This window comes from Capra hircus, chromosome 12 (assembly GCF_001704415.2).
Source record: "Capra hircus breed San Clemente chromosome 12, ASM170441v1, whole genome shotgun sequence".
NCBI lineage: Eukaryota > Metazoa > Chordata > Mammalia > Artiodactyla > Bovidae > Capra > Capra hircus.
The window spans coordinates 17,125,041-17,142,312 of NC_030819.1; the positions used below are offsets into that span (position 1 = coordinate 17,125,041).

At 40.7% G+C, this 17,272-nt stretch overlaps 1 protein-coding gene across 1 annotated transcript in view; it reads right to left on the bottom strand.

Moving 5' to 3' along the window:
• GPC6 (glypican 6) overlaps positions 10,409–17,272 on the bottom strand; it is a 1,225,779-nt gene continuing 1,218,915 nt past the window's right edge. Inside the window, exon 9 of the mRNA XM_005687698.3 lies at positions 10,409–14,843. Coding sequence (XP_005687755.2) covers positions 14,641–14,843 — 203 coding nt within the window. The 3' untranslated portion in view covers positions 10,409–14,640. The remainder of the gene's footprint in view (positions 14,844–17,272) is intronic.

Sequence of the window (17,272 nt, forward strand, 5' to 3'; positions counted from 1 at the left end):
TATTTACTGTAATGGCCGCGACTTAGGAAATTGCCACATTCCACACTGGGTTAATAAAGGCTTAGGGCGAAGTGGAGAGTGAAGGGCAGTCATGCTGACAGGGAGCGTGGAGGAAATGTCAAGCACCTTCTTCTAGTTGTAGCCAAACGTCAGAACTCTCCTCTCCCAGCCCCTCTCCCAGCCCCTCCCCATCCCCACAGCCAGAGCAGGGCTGGGGTAGAAAAGTACTGTGATTAGGCTAATTCAGCAGCTGGGATGGGATTTTCTGATAGCCTCTAGACGATGGGGTGCTGCACACACAGTAATAAATGGAAAAATTTGATGATAAGCTGTAATTCCGTCAAGAGGTTAGATGATCTTTTAAGTGGGGAAAGCCAATGTGCTTTATCTCGATGTCATCAAGACCCCCAGGAGCTTGAACGCAAACTTTGGAGTCAATATCTTGCCTCATTCATTTCTTTAGAGTACATGGAGTTGGGGGGAGAAAAAAAACCTCAGATCTCCTTTTGCTCAATTATCCTAGCCTGTATGTATGTGAGTATGTGTGCTGTGCTCAGTCACTCAGTTGTGTCTGTTTGCGACCCTATGGAGCCTGCCAGGCTCCTCTGTCCTAGGGGTTCTCCAGGCAAGAATACTGGGGTGTGTTGCATTTCCTATTACAGGGGATCTTCCTGACTCAGGGATCGAAGCCCGTTCTCTTGCATCTCCTGCTGTGGATTTTTTTTTTTACTGCTGTGCCACCTTATTTGATTATATATGTGCGTATACATATGGCTTAATGTATAACCTCCCAGAGCTATGCATTCTCTCCATAACCCAGGGTATGTACAGGAAATATCATCTGAAAAATCTTGGCCGAGTAAAAGCATACATGGAAATGAGATGATCACTGACTATTTTTCATGGACTGTGCCCACAGTGAAGTCCATGCTAGGTCATTATTTCTAAAGGTAGGCCCCCACCCCCTTCACACCACTGCATGGCAGGCAGAACCTGGCCTCTGTTCAATCAGAGCTGTGTGCCTCCTCAAGTAACCACACTGGGTTTCCAGCTCTGAGATTTCAACCTTTTTCTTTTTTCTTTCCTGCTTTCATTGACGTATAATTGACATATAACACTGCGTATGTTTAAGGAGTACAAGGTGTTGACCTGACCCACCTTGCAAAGTGATTACTACGCTGGTGGTGGAGGTTTAGTCGCTAACTCACGTCTGACTCTTCTGACCCTGTAGACTGTAGCCCACCACCAGGTTCCTCCGTCCATTGGATTTCCCAGGCAAGAATACTGAAGTGGTTTGCCATTTCCCTCTTCAGGGAATCTTCCTGACCCAGGGATCGAAACCCTGTCTCCTGCATTGCAGGCAGATTCTTTGCTACCACCAGGATTACTACTATAGCCTTGGCTAACACCTCCGTTGTCACATAATGACCATTTTTTTTGTACAACGAGAATATTTAAGACCTGTCTTTGCAAATTTCTAGTTTAAATACAGTATTATGAACTATAATCACCATGCCATATACTAGATGTCCGGAAATTATTCATCTTTATAACTAGAAGTTTGATCAATATCTTTGACCTACATCTCCCCATTTGCCCCATCCTCAGCCTTTGCTAACCCCATTCTATTTTTTGATTTTATGAGTTCAGCTTTTTAAAATTCCATGTATGTGATATGATACAGTGTTTTTCTTTTTCTGTCTGACTTACTTCACTTAGCATAATGTCCTCAAGGTCATGAGGACACCCATCCATGTTATTGCGAATGGCAGGCTCGCCTTTTTTCTCATGGTGAGCTTTCTCTTACTTCTCATGAGTAATATTCTGTTACATGCATATACCATGTTTTATCCATTCATCCATTGCTGAATACTTAGGATGTTTCCAAACATTAATTACAGTAATGACTTCAGCATATTTCTGTATCTTCTCAATTCTACATGTACGTGACCTTGGAAGTCTGTGCTAAGTTTCCTCATTTGTCTAATTAGGAAAATAATAGTACCTAAAGATATCTTAGTTTTAGAATAGAATGAATTAATATATGGGAAAGGATTTGAGTAATTTCCTATTGTTACTATTGACATTGCTTTCATTATTCTTTTTTAAGTAGGTATTATTATTTTCTCCTTGAGGAGAGGAATATATCTTAATCCATTATAAGCCTTCCCAACTATATATCACAGTATAAACATATTAATTGAATTTAACTCATTGGCTTTATCTTGCGAGTTTTGCATCATTTTTTGTATTATATTTTTAATTTTAGTAGAAACTTTCATCTTTATTTTATAGACAATGCAAACCTACACATTTATGTCCAGCTGATTTTTGAAGAATATCTTTAGGAACACTTGGGCCTACAAAACAGAGCCTAAAGAAGACTTTGAAGGGCTGACTGATTTAATCAAAGTAAGTTCCTTTCCGACAGAGGCCTTCAGTAGAAGAGGTATCTTTTTATATGTTGGGTATCAGCAGGCGGCACTTTTTATATCACACTTTGTTCTCTCTGGAACACATCCTCCCAGATGTCAAGGAAACAGCACACGGTTTCATAAGTCCAAGGTAGCAGTCTACTAGACAGTGTTGCAAGTAGTTTGTTAGAAATAATAATTAAATGAATAACATGTGTGAATGACTATGACTTGAAGTGAATTCCTCATTATCTTTGTGATAACTTTATAGTCATTGTGTGTGTTAGTCACTCAGTCGTGTCTGACTCTTTGCCATCCCATGGACTGTAGCCCACCAGGCCCCTCTGTCCATGGACTTCTCCAGGCAAGAATTATGGCGTGGGTAGCCATTCCCTTCTCCAGGGGATCTTCCCTGATCCAGGGATTGAACCTGGGTCTCCCGCATTACAGGCAGATTTTTTTTTACCATCTGAGCCACCTAGGAAGCCCATTGCTTCCTTGCATTCTTATATGCTCTTTTGAGCAGGAGAGAAAAGTGAGGGGTAAATCTGATGCACAGGAAATTATCGACACCACTTGAGAGAACATCATGTGTCCTGTGTGCTAGGGCAGGAGAAAGATTGAGAGCTGTGGGTTGAGAGTGATTCATCAAGAAATTGACCATGCATGTGAATGAAGAAACAGAAGGAAATGATTGTGCTTGTTTTGGGACTGCTAAGATTGCAAACAGAGAAAACATGCCTTCGTCTATATCCTTCCAGGAGCAGCAAATGGACTCAGAATGCAACTTCTAGGGCCGCTCCAGTTGTCAGTGGTTTTGTTCACTGGCATATCCAGCAAAATAACTGAAAAACAGTAATTCACCTGGGATCAAGTTCCAAATATGGTCCATTCTGGGGTGATTAGAGGTGGGCATTGGTAAAGCTGGGATTATATAGTGTAATTGATGATGTCAGAGTTATTTTTGGATTCTTGATTCTGATTCCAGATGTTTTTCAATAGAAGTAGGCAGGGTGAATTTAAATGGGAAGCTTAGTTGTCAGTAATATTACCTAGTACATCTTTAGTTGGGTGGATATTTTGAAAAATTGTAAGGTGTCATGTACCTTTGAGTGCAAATTGGTCTTGTGAATAACCATTATTCATACCCAGGGTGACCATGTAATTTATCATTCAGACCAGGGACACTCTCCAGAGAGTGAAAGGGGTGCTATTAATAATTACATTGGAACAACAGGTATAACTGGGACTGTCTCAAACAATTTGGGATTTTGAGACTTCTTATTTATACCTTGTGAGTGGAGAAGAGTATTCAATCATTCAATGTACACAGTCCCTCTGAGGTTTCTTGTCTTGTCTTTTTTTTAAACCAGTTCTCTTTCCACAAACCCCATTGCCTCTCTACTCCATGGTGCATGGTGAAAGCCTTGATCACATTTATCACAGCAGTTATACATTGAGCTGTTTATGAGTTTGCTCTGTATTCCCACACTTACATTAGACCCTGCACTTCCTGGAAACAGGGCACATGCATTTTCATCCATCTCTCTACTTACTTATTTATACTGTGGTGAAGACTACATAACATAAAATTTACCATCTTAACAAGTTGTAAGTGTATATAGTACAATACATGTGCCTTCTTGTGCAACAGGTCTTTGGAGATTTTTCGTCTTGCCAAGCTGAACTCTTTGAACAGCGACTGCCCTTCCCACTAGACCCCACAGTCCCTGGAAATCACCATCCATATGTCTTTTTGTGGCTGCTTTGTTTCTCTCAGCATACGTTCCTCCAGTTTCATCCACTTGGTAGCATATGAAAGTGTTTTCTTCTTCTTCTTTTTTTTTTTTAAGGCTGACTAGTATTCCATTGTAAATGTATACCACATTTTCTTATCCATTCATTCATTGATGAGTGTGTAGGTTGCTTCTGACTCTTAATACTGCAGTGAAAGTGCAAGTGCTAATCTCTCTTCAAGGTCCCATTTTTAATTTTCTTGGGTATGTACCTGAAAGTGTGCTAATGCTGAATCATGCGGTAATTCTGTATTTAGGTTTTAAAGGCATCTTTATACTCTTTTCCACAATAGTTGCACCATTTTACATTCCCACCAACAGTGCACAAGGGTTCCAATTTCTCTGCATCCTCGCTAACACTTATGATTTCTATTTTTCTTTTCTTTTTTTTTTTTTTTTGATAGTGGTCCTCTTGAAATGAGTCCCTGGGGGCTCAGATGGTAAGGAATCTGCCTGCAATGCAGGAGACCTGGGTTGGATCCCTGGGTCTGGAAGATCCCCTGGAGGAGGAAATGACAATCCACTCTAGTAGTCTTGCCTGGAGAATCCTACGGACAAAGGAGCCTGGTGGGCTACCGTCCATGGGTTTGCAAAGAGTCAGACACGACTAAACGAGTAACAATTTCACTTTCACCTTCACCTTACCTGTTGTGAGGTTTTAGCTCATGGTCATTTTGACTTGCGTTTCCTTGATGATTAATGATGTTGAACATCTTTTCATATGCTTGTTGGCATGTCTCTGTGACTTAAGGTTTTCCTTAAGTGCCATTATTTTATGTTGTCTCTAAGGTGTCTTTCATTTGAGAGGAGGCTTCCACAGTGAAGGTTCAGAATTGATCGAAATAAGGTAGAAAACAGCATGCGTTGCAAATGGCAATGGCACCGGATCTCTGTTTTTCTCTTGCTTCATTTTATCTCTTCCACTCCATCTTACCTCACTCTCCCTGCTTGTGGGCACAAGGAGGGGAAAGAGTACAGGATTCCTCCAGTACAAGAAAGACTTTGGATGTAGGGGAAGTCTTTATTTATGTCTTTCCTGGAGAAAGACATTTTGCTTTAACGTTTCTCATTGAAACGTGAAATGCTCTCTACTAAGCTCATGCTCTCTACTAAGACACTATTCAGTGTAAAATTTTCTCTTTTCAACTAAAAAAAAAAAAAGACCCCCAGGCTTAAAAACAAACACATGCACAGAATCTGGGCTTATCACAGCCAGAACATGCCAATTCATATGTGATATTTCAAACAAACAAAAATCAATGAAACCATTATGGTGTTAACCAACAAGCTTTTTAATAAAGTGTTTGGGTGAAACGTCTTTGGTGGTTTAGTTGCTCAGTCATATCTGACTCTCAGGCTCCTCTGTCCACGCAATCTCCCAGGCAAGAATACTAGAGTGAATCTTCCCAACCCAGGGATCAAACCCACTTCTCCTGTGTTACAGGCGGTCTCCTGCACTGCAGGTGTATTCTTTACTGACTGAGCCACCAGGGTAGCTCTGAAACTTCTTTGGCTTGATATAATTTGGGGACATCTAAGTTTTCACATGCAGGAGTTCAGTACATGCTGATCCCCAGCATGTGATTCAGGACCAGAGATGAATTAAAGACTCTTGGGTATCAGTCTACTGAGACCTAGCTTGGAGGATTTGCTCCTGTGTCCCTGTGGCTGAGCTACTGAGGGCTGGTTCTATAAATGAATGAGAGGTTGATAGGAGCCAGAATGACTCACAGGGAAGTCCGTACGGTTTGGTTGGATTGGGAGTGAGGGAGAGAAAAAGCAGCACCAAGGGGGTGAATAGACACGCCGAGAGGACTTTGGCTCCACCAGGCAGTGTCTCTGATCTGTAAAATAAGGATGATTAATTCTTCGTGGAGGTGTGGTGGAGATTATGAAGGAAAATAAATTCGAGAGCACCCTTGAGAGTGAAATGCTTTCCATAAATATAAGGCTTTTTATATCATGAAAGAAAAGGAAATAGAGTTTTGTGGACCAACATTTCCCTAACTTGATATTTGCCTATCTTTATGAAATGTCCAAAGAGTATCTTTGAAAGAGAAATAAAACCTGTGATCAGTAACCTCAGTTCTCTCAGGTAAGGAAGGCAGTGACCTGAGGAGGAATCCAACAATAGACGGAGCTCTAACTCCATGAAAAAGAGAGGCACGTGGTATCCACCATCTGGTCTTTATTTTAACTGAGCAGATCATGAGAACCTTGATTCAGCTGGGTCTCAGTGTCATACTTTGAAGCAGCAGTCAAGTTAGTCAGCAAAGCAGCCAGACTACTTGTCTGTTTGAACTAACTATTGCCTTGACTTGATGCATATTTTCCATCCACTTCACTGCCTGAATGGACAACAAATTGTAGACAAGGCTAATACCTAGGAGGGCTTTCCTGGTGGCTCAGTCCTAAAGAATCTAATGCAGGAGACATGGGTTTGATCCCTGGGTGGGGAAGATCCCCTGGAGAAGAAAATGGCAACCCACTCCAGTATTCTTGCCTGGGAAATCCCATAGAGAGAGGAACCTAGCGGGCTATACTCCATGGGGTCTCAAAAGAGTCAGACACAACTTAGCGACTAAACAACAGCAATGATGTATAGGAAGAACCCCTGTGAGTCAGGCTATGCCCTGTGGATGACTTGCTTTCTGTAAATATGATGTTTAAGCCAATTTGACAAATAGAGGAGGAAAGCAGATTCAGTACATGTTTTCTTGTCCTAGACATCAAACTTCGGTTCACGATGGCTTATAAGTTCAACACTGTGCAAGAAACCCAGAGCCAGTCATTTGTCTACACAGGATTTTGATTTTGAAAAAAAGGAAACAGAAAGCAAGTAAATGGTACTAGATGCGTGCGAATGCGTGCTTAGCCCATTCAGTCATATCTGACTCTTTGCCGTGCGATGGACAATAGCCTGCCAGACTCCCCTGTCCGTGGGATTCTCCAGGCAGGAAAACTGGAGTGGGTGGCCATACCCTCCTCCAGGGGATCTTCCTGAACTAGGGATCAAATCCATGTCTCCTCTGGTTCCTGCAGTTCCTGCATTGCAGGAGGATTCTTTACTGGTGAGCCACTGAGGAAGCCCAAATGGTACCACCTGTCAGAATAAAGTGTTAATATATAACCTCTGTGTAAATAAACCTCTGTGAATGCCTGCTCACACACTGGCTGCCAATTCTCAGAAAACCCTCAGATAATTCAATTGCATGTATAATAAACAACTGCAGTTACCCTTACATACTGCCACTTTTCTGCCTACTTGTTACAGATCTCAGTTCCTATCGTGGCCTTGCCTGTGTCATTGGGCAAGGTAATTCATCTCACTGTGTTTAATTTTATTCGATATAAAATGAACATTTTTATTTCTATGTCCTAGAGATGCTATGAAGATCAAGTACATAAAGACCTTAGCACAGTTCTTTGTTAAAATGTGCTTTAAAATACTAATAAGTGCCACCAGTAGGGCTGCAGTGTAGAGATGGGTCCTTCTGAGGTTCTGGCTTCACCAGCGGGTAAAAGACCAGGGTTTTGGCTATTAAGCTTAGCATGGCTTCTTCTGTGTAACTCTTCAACCATCTCCCACCATCCAACAGCTCACCCACTGGTCCTTAGCCACACTCATTTCTGGGCTGAGATCCTGACATTTGCTTTTATTCTGCCAGGCAGTCTCCGTCCCCAGGTCTGCACATGGCACCTTCTTCCCATCATTAGATCACAGCCTGAGTATCACCTGGGGCTCCCCTGGACCGCTGGTCTCAAGGTGCATCTCCTCCTTAGTCATTAGCCAGTTTCTGTCTCAGTTCTTTTTCGTGGGGGCAAACTTTTTAAAAATTGTATTTTTTTTTTTTTTTTGCTACTGTGGGTCCTCATTGCTTCACATGGGCTTTCTCTAGTTGCAGCAAGATGGGGCCACTCTCTAGCCTCAGTGTACAGGCTTCCCACTGTCGTGGCTTCTCGTGTTGGTGGAGCACGAGAGCACTTGGGTTTTAGCAGTTGTGGTCCATGGACTTAGTTGCTCCTCAGCATGTGGAATCTTTCCGAACCAGGGATCGAACCCTTGTCCTCTGCATTAGCAGGGGGATTCTTAACCACTGGTCCACCAGGGAAGCCCTCTGTCTCAGTCCTTTCCGGCATCTTGCTCTGGTACCCAGAACTGTATCTGGCATGCGATTTAGTGTTTCTCACATTCTTTTTTGGAAGAATAGATGATTATTGTTGCTTAAGTCAATTTTTTTCTTTATTTTAAAACTCTACAGACAGCTCCTATTGAAGAGCAGATGGCTTTATTCGAGGTAAATACTCTTCCACTTGCCTCAAATCCAATTTATTTGTCTCCTTTCTGCTTCTCTCCAAACTTGAACACTTGCTGGGTAAAATTTTCATTTACTTACTCTGCTATTTCAAGGTGTGCAAACTACAAAAGCAGGTGTCTAGTTCATCCCAGCTTTGCTGTGTCCTCCGTGAGCTGACAAAATACACTTGGCACATGTTTATATCTGCAAATAAATGTGTCTGTGGAATGGAGATGTATCTGTACTAAATGAATTGGGAATGTCTGTTTGAACATAAAGAATTATGGCTACATCTTTCTAGCTATTTCACAAGTTAGTATTTGAAAAATCAATGTCCTCTTTCATATTTGTGTGTATATTCTGACTACATCTTAGTCCCTTTATCCAAAGAGCAAATTAAAATAAATATTGTTGATAAACCTGGCTGTGGTTTTATTATTTTTTTCAAAACCCTTTGAAAGCTTTTTTCCTTTCCATGAAATTGGTTTCATTTTATTTCCAAATAGAATTTGTTATATTCTGGTTTTTAGATGGAATTATCCAGAAGATAGGGGCTTACCAGGTGGTTCAATCTTAAAGAAACTTGCCTGCCAATGCAGGAGACTCTGGTTCGATTCCTGGGTCAGGAAGATCCCCTGGAGAAGGAAATGGCAATCCACTCCAGTATTCTTGCCTGGGAAATCCCATGGACAGAGGAGCCTGGGAGCCTACAGTCCATGGGGTCACAAAAGAGTCAGATAGGACTTGGTGACTAAACATTACCACCATCCTAAAGTTAACTGTTTTATAGGAATCACTTTCCTTAATAGAAGTCAACACAGTAATAATGTGAGCTAAATTATAATGTTTAAAATTATAATGTTGCTTACAGTGTTTTATTTGTGATAACTTTATTTACATAGATTTCTTTATTTAAAAGAACATTTTAAAAATCAGTGATGTATTTTTAATAATTATGAGTAACTATAGTAAAGAATCGGAGAAGGCAATGGCACTCCACTCCAGTACTCTTGCCTGGAAAATCCCTTGGATGGAGGAGCCTGGTAGGCTGCGGTCCATGGGGTCACTAGGAGTCGGACACAACTGAGCGACTTCACTTTCACTTTTCACTTTCATGCATTGGAGAAGGCAATGGCAACCCACTCCAGTGTTCTTGCCTGGAGAATCCCAGGGACGGGGAAGCCTGGTGGGCTGTCGTCTCTGGGGTCACACGGAGTCGGACACGACTGAAGCGAGTTAGCAGCAGCAGCATAGTAAAGAATGAATACTTCCCAGATGGTGGTTTTGATAACCAGTGACTGGCACCTAGACCAGGTGCAGTGTCAAGTAAGAGTTTAATAAAAGTCTACTAAATGAATCTTTAGCATGTTATACAGTATTTACCATCCCTGGGAGCATGGGAGCTTCCAGAAATAAAAAAGCAAGGCAATTTGCTAAATCTGGAAAAGTGTTAGTTCTCTTACACCTTATTTTCTGACATTATTTATAAAGTACTGACATCAATTCTCAAGCTACTAAATTTTATTTTAGAGAAGAAATCAACACAAAAGAAGAGAGGTATAGTATCTTCGATCAGTTCAGTTCAGTTCAGTCGCTCAGTTGCGTCCAGCTCTTTGCGACCCCAGGGACTGGAGCGTGCCAGGCTTCCCTGTCCCTCACCAACTCCCAGAGCTTGCTCAAACTCAAGACATACATTTGGAAAGCTCTAAAAATTCTAAAGTTTGAAAAGTCCTTGATTTCAAATGCCTAGTGTACTTCAGTGGGTGGTGCTGATTTAACCTATGGTTCTTTTTCTTTTTTTAAAATATTGTAGCTTCTCAAAAGTTCTCAAACAAAATAATTCAAGAGTTCTGAAATTTAGACTATGAAAATAATTAAGAAAATGCAGAAAGGGCACTGGTAGATTTTTAAAAACTATTTTAATACAAGATTAATAGCAATTTTCTATCCAAATCAGAAATGAAAAATCTTAACCCAAATCATATTCATTTGACAGTCACATAAAATTTTAGGTTTGATTGGTGCACACATTTGTCCTGCATATATGTTATGCATATGCACACAGAGACCTCACTACGACGCCAACTTGAGTTGTCTTTTCGTCGAAGTACCTCATTACAAGGCAATGTCAAAGATTTCAGTACCTACGCGACCTTCACTGAGGTTCAGATGGCCCCATGCTAGGCTGAGTCCCGTGCTGTAGCAAACTGTGTTATAGCAAGGCTCCAGGATGCATACAAATCAATACTGTCTTTGTAGAACTTGGCCTAAAACCAAACATTGGCTAATGTCTCCACCAAGGAGGAATGCACTGCAAATTGATAAGTTATGGTCTCCTTTACTCTTCTGTTAGCAAAGCTAAACTCCCCCTCTCCTCCCCTCCTTTTTCTAAAGTTAGAAGTCAGATTTGTTAGTGACTGTAAGTAAATGAGTTTGAATTTCTGCAAGTTTTGGATAAGTCAAAACGTGCATTTGCTAACCCTTCCGCCATTCATCCAACCATCTGATAATTAGCCTTGCAAAGAGAAGTAATAAAAGAATCACAACTCAGGAATCTGCTAAGGTTTTATTCCTCCTTGAGGACTTTAGTTGGTGTTCAGTGTGTAGCCAAAACATGTATGTAATGGCTGAGGAATTAAAGTAGGCTAATGTCTGCAGCAGGGAATATAAATTAAATATTAGGGTTCTGCGTCCGATAATATTTTCAGTGTTTGATTTACAGAATGCTACTTTTACAATGACTACTGCTTGTCAATGAATAATCATGTTTTTCAGTGTAGGCAAAGTAGTATTTTCTATCCCTTACAATTAAAGCAAGTAATACAAGATATTGATCTGGTTAAGACACTGTAAGGGAGTCAGATTGCTAGCCCTAATGCTGTTCTATGATGGCTCTAATCAAAGTCCTGACTTGACCTTCATTCAAATGAGAGAAGGTCATTGTGTCTGTCCTTTAATACAGAACCATAAGTGGAGCTCGAACTCATGAATTTGCAATCCATTCTTCTCTGCTTAAGACTTTAGCCTCTGTTTAGCTTTTGTTATAACATATACAAAGTATAATATACACCAATTACAGACGTGTATTTCTGTTAGAAAAATACATATTATAACTAAAGAACATGTAAATAGAGGCACTTCAATAAGCTAAGTGTTTGCAGTTATGAGCATCACCCAACTGTTTCTAGTGTCCGATTTCAGTGAGTCCGTTCCTCTCTACTCATAACAGAGGTTATGATGTGATTACAGAATTTAGGGGACTTTAAAGCAAATGAGGGCAGGTCAGGAAAAACAATGGAGTATCATTGCATCCCCTATCACTATGCTAAAATGAGAGAAATTAATTTGGTGGTGCAGGGAGGGGGAAATTCCAAAATACTTACTGAAATGGATTAACTAGATTAAACTAATTCCCTTAGGGTACAAAAAAATTCTCATGTCAAATTAGTCTAAAAAATCATATGATGGGGTGGGATGATGATAAAAAGCGGGAAGTACAATTTGAATAATACTTTGACCACATCCATGTGGGTGACGATTACTGTGGCATCATTAACTGATAGTGATGTCAGCTTTCTGCCTGGCTCATATAGTTCACTATAGCTCACCAATATGAATAATATTGATAACAAAGGTGTGGAAACAAATGAAGCAGGCATTTATATATTATTGGTGTGTTTAGTGTGTACAGAACATGGGTTCACATTCATTAATATAAGGTGTATTCACATACATGCACAAAACCCTCTGGGGGGTGAAAGCACAGGGGAAACAAGGCATTCTGACCTATTTCACAGAAAGCAGTGCAGAAATATTTTTTCAAAAGGAAAGACTTGGAGCTTAAAGCTATGAAAACAAGTGATGACTCAAATATTCTGGAAAATCAAGATTGATTTAATTTGTATTGCACCTTAATTACTGGAGAAAGACCATACTGATTTCTGAACATACAATGCAATGAGCAACATAATTGATTGGTCCTTCATAGGGATGCTTTATGTGTAATTGGTGCTAGGAAGCTGAAGTTTGGCGGTGAAATGAATGGTTTTCTAGAAGTATGGAATGCTGAATTAGATTAAGTGTCAATTTCCTAAAGATTTAAGTGAAAAGATGCCACAAAGTCTCTCAGAATCCTACGTTCCATATTTTGTTAGGCATACAATAGCAAGAGATGCTTCTAAATACTTTCTGTTTTGCAAAAGTGCTCAAATATACTTAATACTATTGTGCTGCATGTGTTCTACTTAAGTGTGATGACTAAATCAATAACTAATTATAATTTTGATGAGTATGGAGATAAAAAATATCATTTATGTGTCATGACTGCTAATGGGTTCGTTAACATGTGACTGCATACTATGGTGTCTTGAAACATTACCTTTCCCAGCCCCAGAAGCATCATAGAAATCAAAAAATAAAAGACATGGATAGCCAACTGTATTCATAAAGCCCCAGTTTGGTTTATTTTGCTTCTCTCTGTCAAGGGGAGCATCATGCCTGGCTTTGGCACACCTGGTGGAAGAGTTAGGCTATAAATCAGCCTGTTAGATTAGGACATCTCTCCAAGTGCCAAGCAGGAATCCTAGGCTGAAGGCGTTGTCCTGAAAGCAATGGTTTTGCATGAATAATACATTCCTTGCACATACAGTTTCCATGACCAGTACAGTTCTGCACACCCATGGCTCTGCCCATGAGTTAGGTACAGTGTGGAACACCCAGGGCAAAGCACACTCATGTGAGAAAGGTGTGCCCTGGCAAACTTTTAATAAATGGACAGTTAGATACGTAAAAAGTTCTCTTTCTTGATTCTTGGTGCTCACAGATAATTGAGGAATCCCTTCTCTGAGCAGCACAAAACAAGAAGAGCTGGTTGACAAAACATTTTCGTTACAAAGGTGTGTCAACCCTGAGCTTGGAATTAAGAAGTTAAAATCTGTGATTTATATATATATAGATATAAAAATAGATGATCATACTAAGACTAAAAAAGTGAAAGAAATCTCCATGTCAATACTATATATATATATTTTTTGTCTTGACGTTTTTTGTTGTTGTGAGTTATTTTGTAAGAGAATGCCCTTGTGATGCAGAAACCAATTGACACAAAGGAAATAGTTAAAAATCAAAACTCACTTATGGATCGAATTGTTCAGCGGTACATTAAAAGAACTCTTCTTTGGGGGAGGGTATGAGCACAGGGCAGAAACATTTGATTCATGTCAAGCCTGTGGCTAAAGCAAAGCGATTGTATTGTTGATGATTGTTTTCATTTCAGACCCTTGAGGGGGATGAGTTCATGCAGGTGTTCACTAGTAACTGAAAATGAAGCAAAAAGTCTGTGCCAATTGGATACAGTGGACAGACACTGTATTATAAAGTGTATAATTAAAAGAATTAAGAAAAATGATGCTATTACTGAAATTGAAATCGGGCAAGGTAAGAGAGAGATGCTGAGCTGTAGCAAATTTTGCTCTTATAGTAAAGATGGAATTCTAAATTTACCCTCAGTACCTCCAAATCAGCTGGGGCATTTTGTGTTTAGTGTGCAAGACCTCCAAGACAACAGTGTTTTTTCACTACATAAAAAAAAATGTCAAACTTTCTCCCCATAAGCATTTTGTAACCCTGATTTGTTACTGAAAAGCTTACACTGGGAGCTGGCTGGCAATGCCAAACTTACGGCATTAAAAGCTCTTTTATTTTTCTCTCTTGTTTGCTTCTTTGTTCCAATTGCAGTTGTCTTGGGGTTTGGCCTGATTTTGCAAGGAAAATTATCTTTTCTTCCTATTTTTTTTTAATGGGGAAAAAAAAAAAACTCACAACGTGAGATTCCTTTACTTCTGCAGCATAAAAGCAAATGAAGGTAAGAAAATCTCCTGGTACGAAAGATTTGAGTAAGAATTCTCTAGAATAAACAAGGTCCCCACAGATAGCTGAAGGAAAGAGGAAGCAGTCCAGTCTGGCGCCTGGTACTCTTTGGGAAAATAAAAAGGGAGGCAGAGTACAGTACTGCCCTCTTCTCGGAAACCGGTAAGTTTTTGTGGCATGGTCCACTGTCCAAGGGTGTAAGAAAAGAAGTGAGTTGGCCGTTCCATAGCTAAAATGCAGTTTCATCTGACTGAAAACCCAGGATTATCTGCACAGTCTCTGCAGTGCCAGGGCGACGCAGACGAGAGATCCTGAGAGCAGGGACGGGCCCGGCTGGGCGGCAGAAGAGTCTACTCCTCTCCGGTCGGGATCCACCGCAGGGGCCTCTGTGGTGACAAACTCAAACTCTGTAGGACACACGTCATCCATGCACCCACTGCCACTCCCCGAGCCGCTGGATTCGTCGCCTGGCATGGACAGATGGAAAAAGAGTTAGCGCCAGGCCAGCAAAGAGTGGGACGCAAAAGAATTTGGGCATGTTGGTAGAAGACCTCCTCATCCCACCCTACTAGGTTTATTTTATTTATTTATTTTTAAATTTATATATGTATTTTAATTGGAGGCTAATTACTTCACAAGATTGTAGTGGTTTTTGCCATACATTGACATGAATCAGCCATGGGTGAACATGTGTTCCCCATCCTGAACCTCCCTCCCCATTCCATCCCTCAGCGTCATCCCAGTGCACCAGCCCTGAGCTCCCTGTCTCATGCATGGAACCTGGACTGGCGATCTATTTCACATATGGTAATATACATGTTTCAGTGCTATTCTCTCAAATCATCCCACCTTTGCCTTCTCCCACAGAGTCCAAAAGTCTGTTCTTTACATCTGTGTCTCTTTTGCTGTCTTGCATATAGGGTCATCGTTACCATCTTTCTAAATTCCATACATATGCATTAATATACTGTATTGGTGTTTTTCTTTAATGGACAGGTTTGTGATGGGTAGGTGGACTGTACCTAAATAAAAAGCAGAGACATCACTATGCTGACAAAAGTCCATTTTACAGTCAAAGCTATGGGTTTTCCAGGAGTCATGTATGGATGTGAGAGCTGGACAAGGTTGAGCAACAAAGAACTGATGCTTTTGAACTGTGGTGCTGGAGAAGACTCTTGAGAGTCCCTTGGACAGTAGAGAGATCAAACCAGTCCATCCTAAAGGAAATGAACCCTGAATATTCATTGGAAGGACTGATGCTGAAGCTTCAATCCTTGTGCCACCTGATGTAAAGAGTCGACTTGTTTGAAAAGATATCCGAAGTTACCCAACTAAAAAAACATGGGAAGCCCAGATCCAGTGAGAGGCCATACCCACCATGTTGGAATCTGAAATGAATTTCATATTCTGGCCAATCTTTCAATTCCTTTAACAACTTTCATTCTTTGCTCATTTTCAAAACTCAGAGCCATTGTTCTCAGGAGATATCATGCTTTTAGAAAGGATTTTGAAAGGATATTTTAAAGGAAACCATTGAAGAGGAAAACCAACAATGGAAGTAAGAAATCAGAGAATGGCAGCATGTAATTGTGGAATGCACAGCTGGTTATGACCATTTGGGGCACTTTTTCCACTGCTGTTCTCCTCCTAAGTGCAAGGATGGATTCTGACTTGACCGTTGGTTGACAAACCATGGCCTGCAGGCCTGCTACTTGTTTCTGTATGGCTCTCAAGCCTGGGCTTCTCAAGTGGCACAGGTGGTAATGAATCCGCCTGCCAATGCAAAAGACGCAGGAAATAAAGTTTCGATCCCTGGATTGGGAAGATCCCTTGGAGGACAGCTTGGCAACCCTCTCTAGTATTCTTGGCTGGAGAATCCCATGGACAGTGGAGCCTGGCAGGTTACAGTCCATAGGTTTACAAAGAGTCGGACATGACTGAAAAGATTTAGCATGCATGCACCCAAGAATGACTTTGTATAATCCCAAGAATCGTTTTTATATATTCAAGTGTTTGAAAAAACACAAATGAGGAATAACATTTTGCGATATGTAAATAGTGTATATCTGAAATCTAAACCTCAGTGTCCATATGTAAAGTTACATTGGAACACAGCCATGGTCACTCACTTATGGATTGTTTAATTCTGCATTCATGTATGCCCCTCCAAGCTGACCATATTTAATATGTGGCTATTTACAGAAAATTTTGCCATTCTCTGCTTCAAACCAATGCCCAGGTGTCCACCTAGTATGCATTCTCAGTCTGGCATCTGCCCTGCCTGCCCAAAATACCTTCTGGGACTGCTCTGTTCCCACTTCTGACCACTTGGTTCATGATTCTAAAACCCTGTATCTCAGACTTGGGTCTCAGGTAAGTCTCCATCCATTCATTACTGGTTGCAGTGGTTTAGTTGCTAAGTTGTGTCTGACTTTTTTCGACCATATGGACTATAGTCCACCAGGCTCCACTGCCCATGGAATTTCCCAGGCAAGAATACTGGAGTGGGTTGCCATTTCTTTCTCTAGGGAGTCTTGCCAAACCTAGGGATTGAATCTGGGTCTCCAGCATTGACATGAAGATTCTTTTACCAACTGAGCATCCATTACTAGCTATGTGAAAGTACTTATCTCCATTTGCAACTCTATTATTTAACTGTTTGCTTTCTTGTTCCCTCCCTGAGAACGTATACTTGTTGAGGAAGGGCAGACACTTTGTATATACTGTTCATTTCTGTATCTGCATTGGCTTTAATGATCCCTGGCATACAGTAGGTGCACAATAATAATTACTTACTGAATAATTAAATATGCCTTGGTCACTTTTTTCAACTTGTTTCCTCAACTCAGTACCTATTGACAATAACATTTACCTTGTTGAGGATGGTGAAGACCCC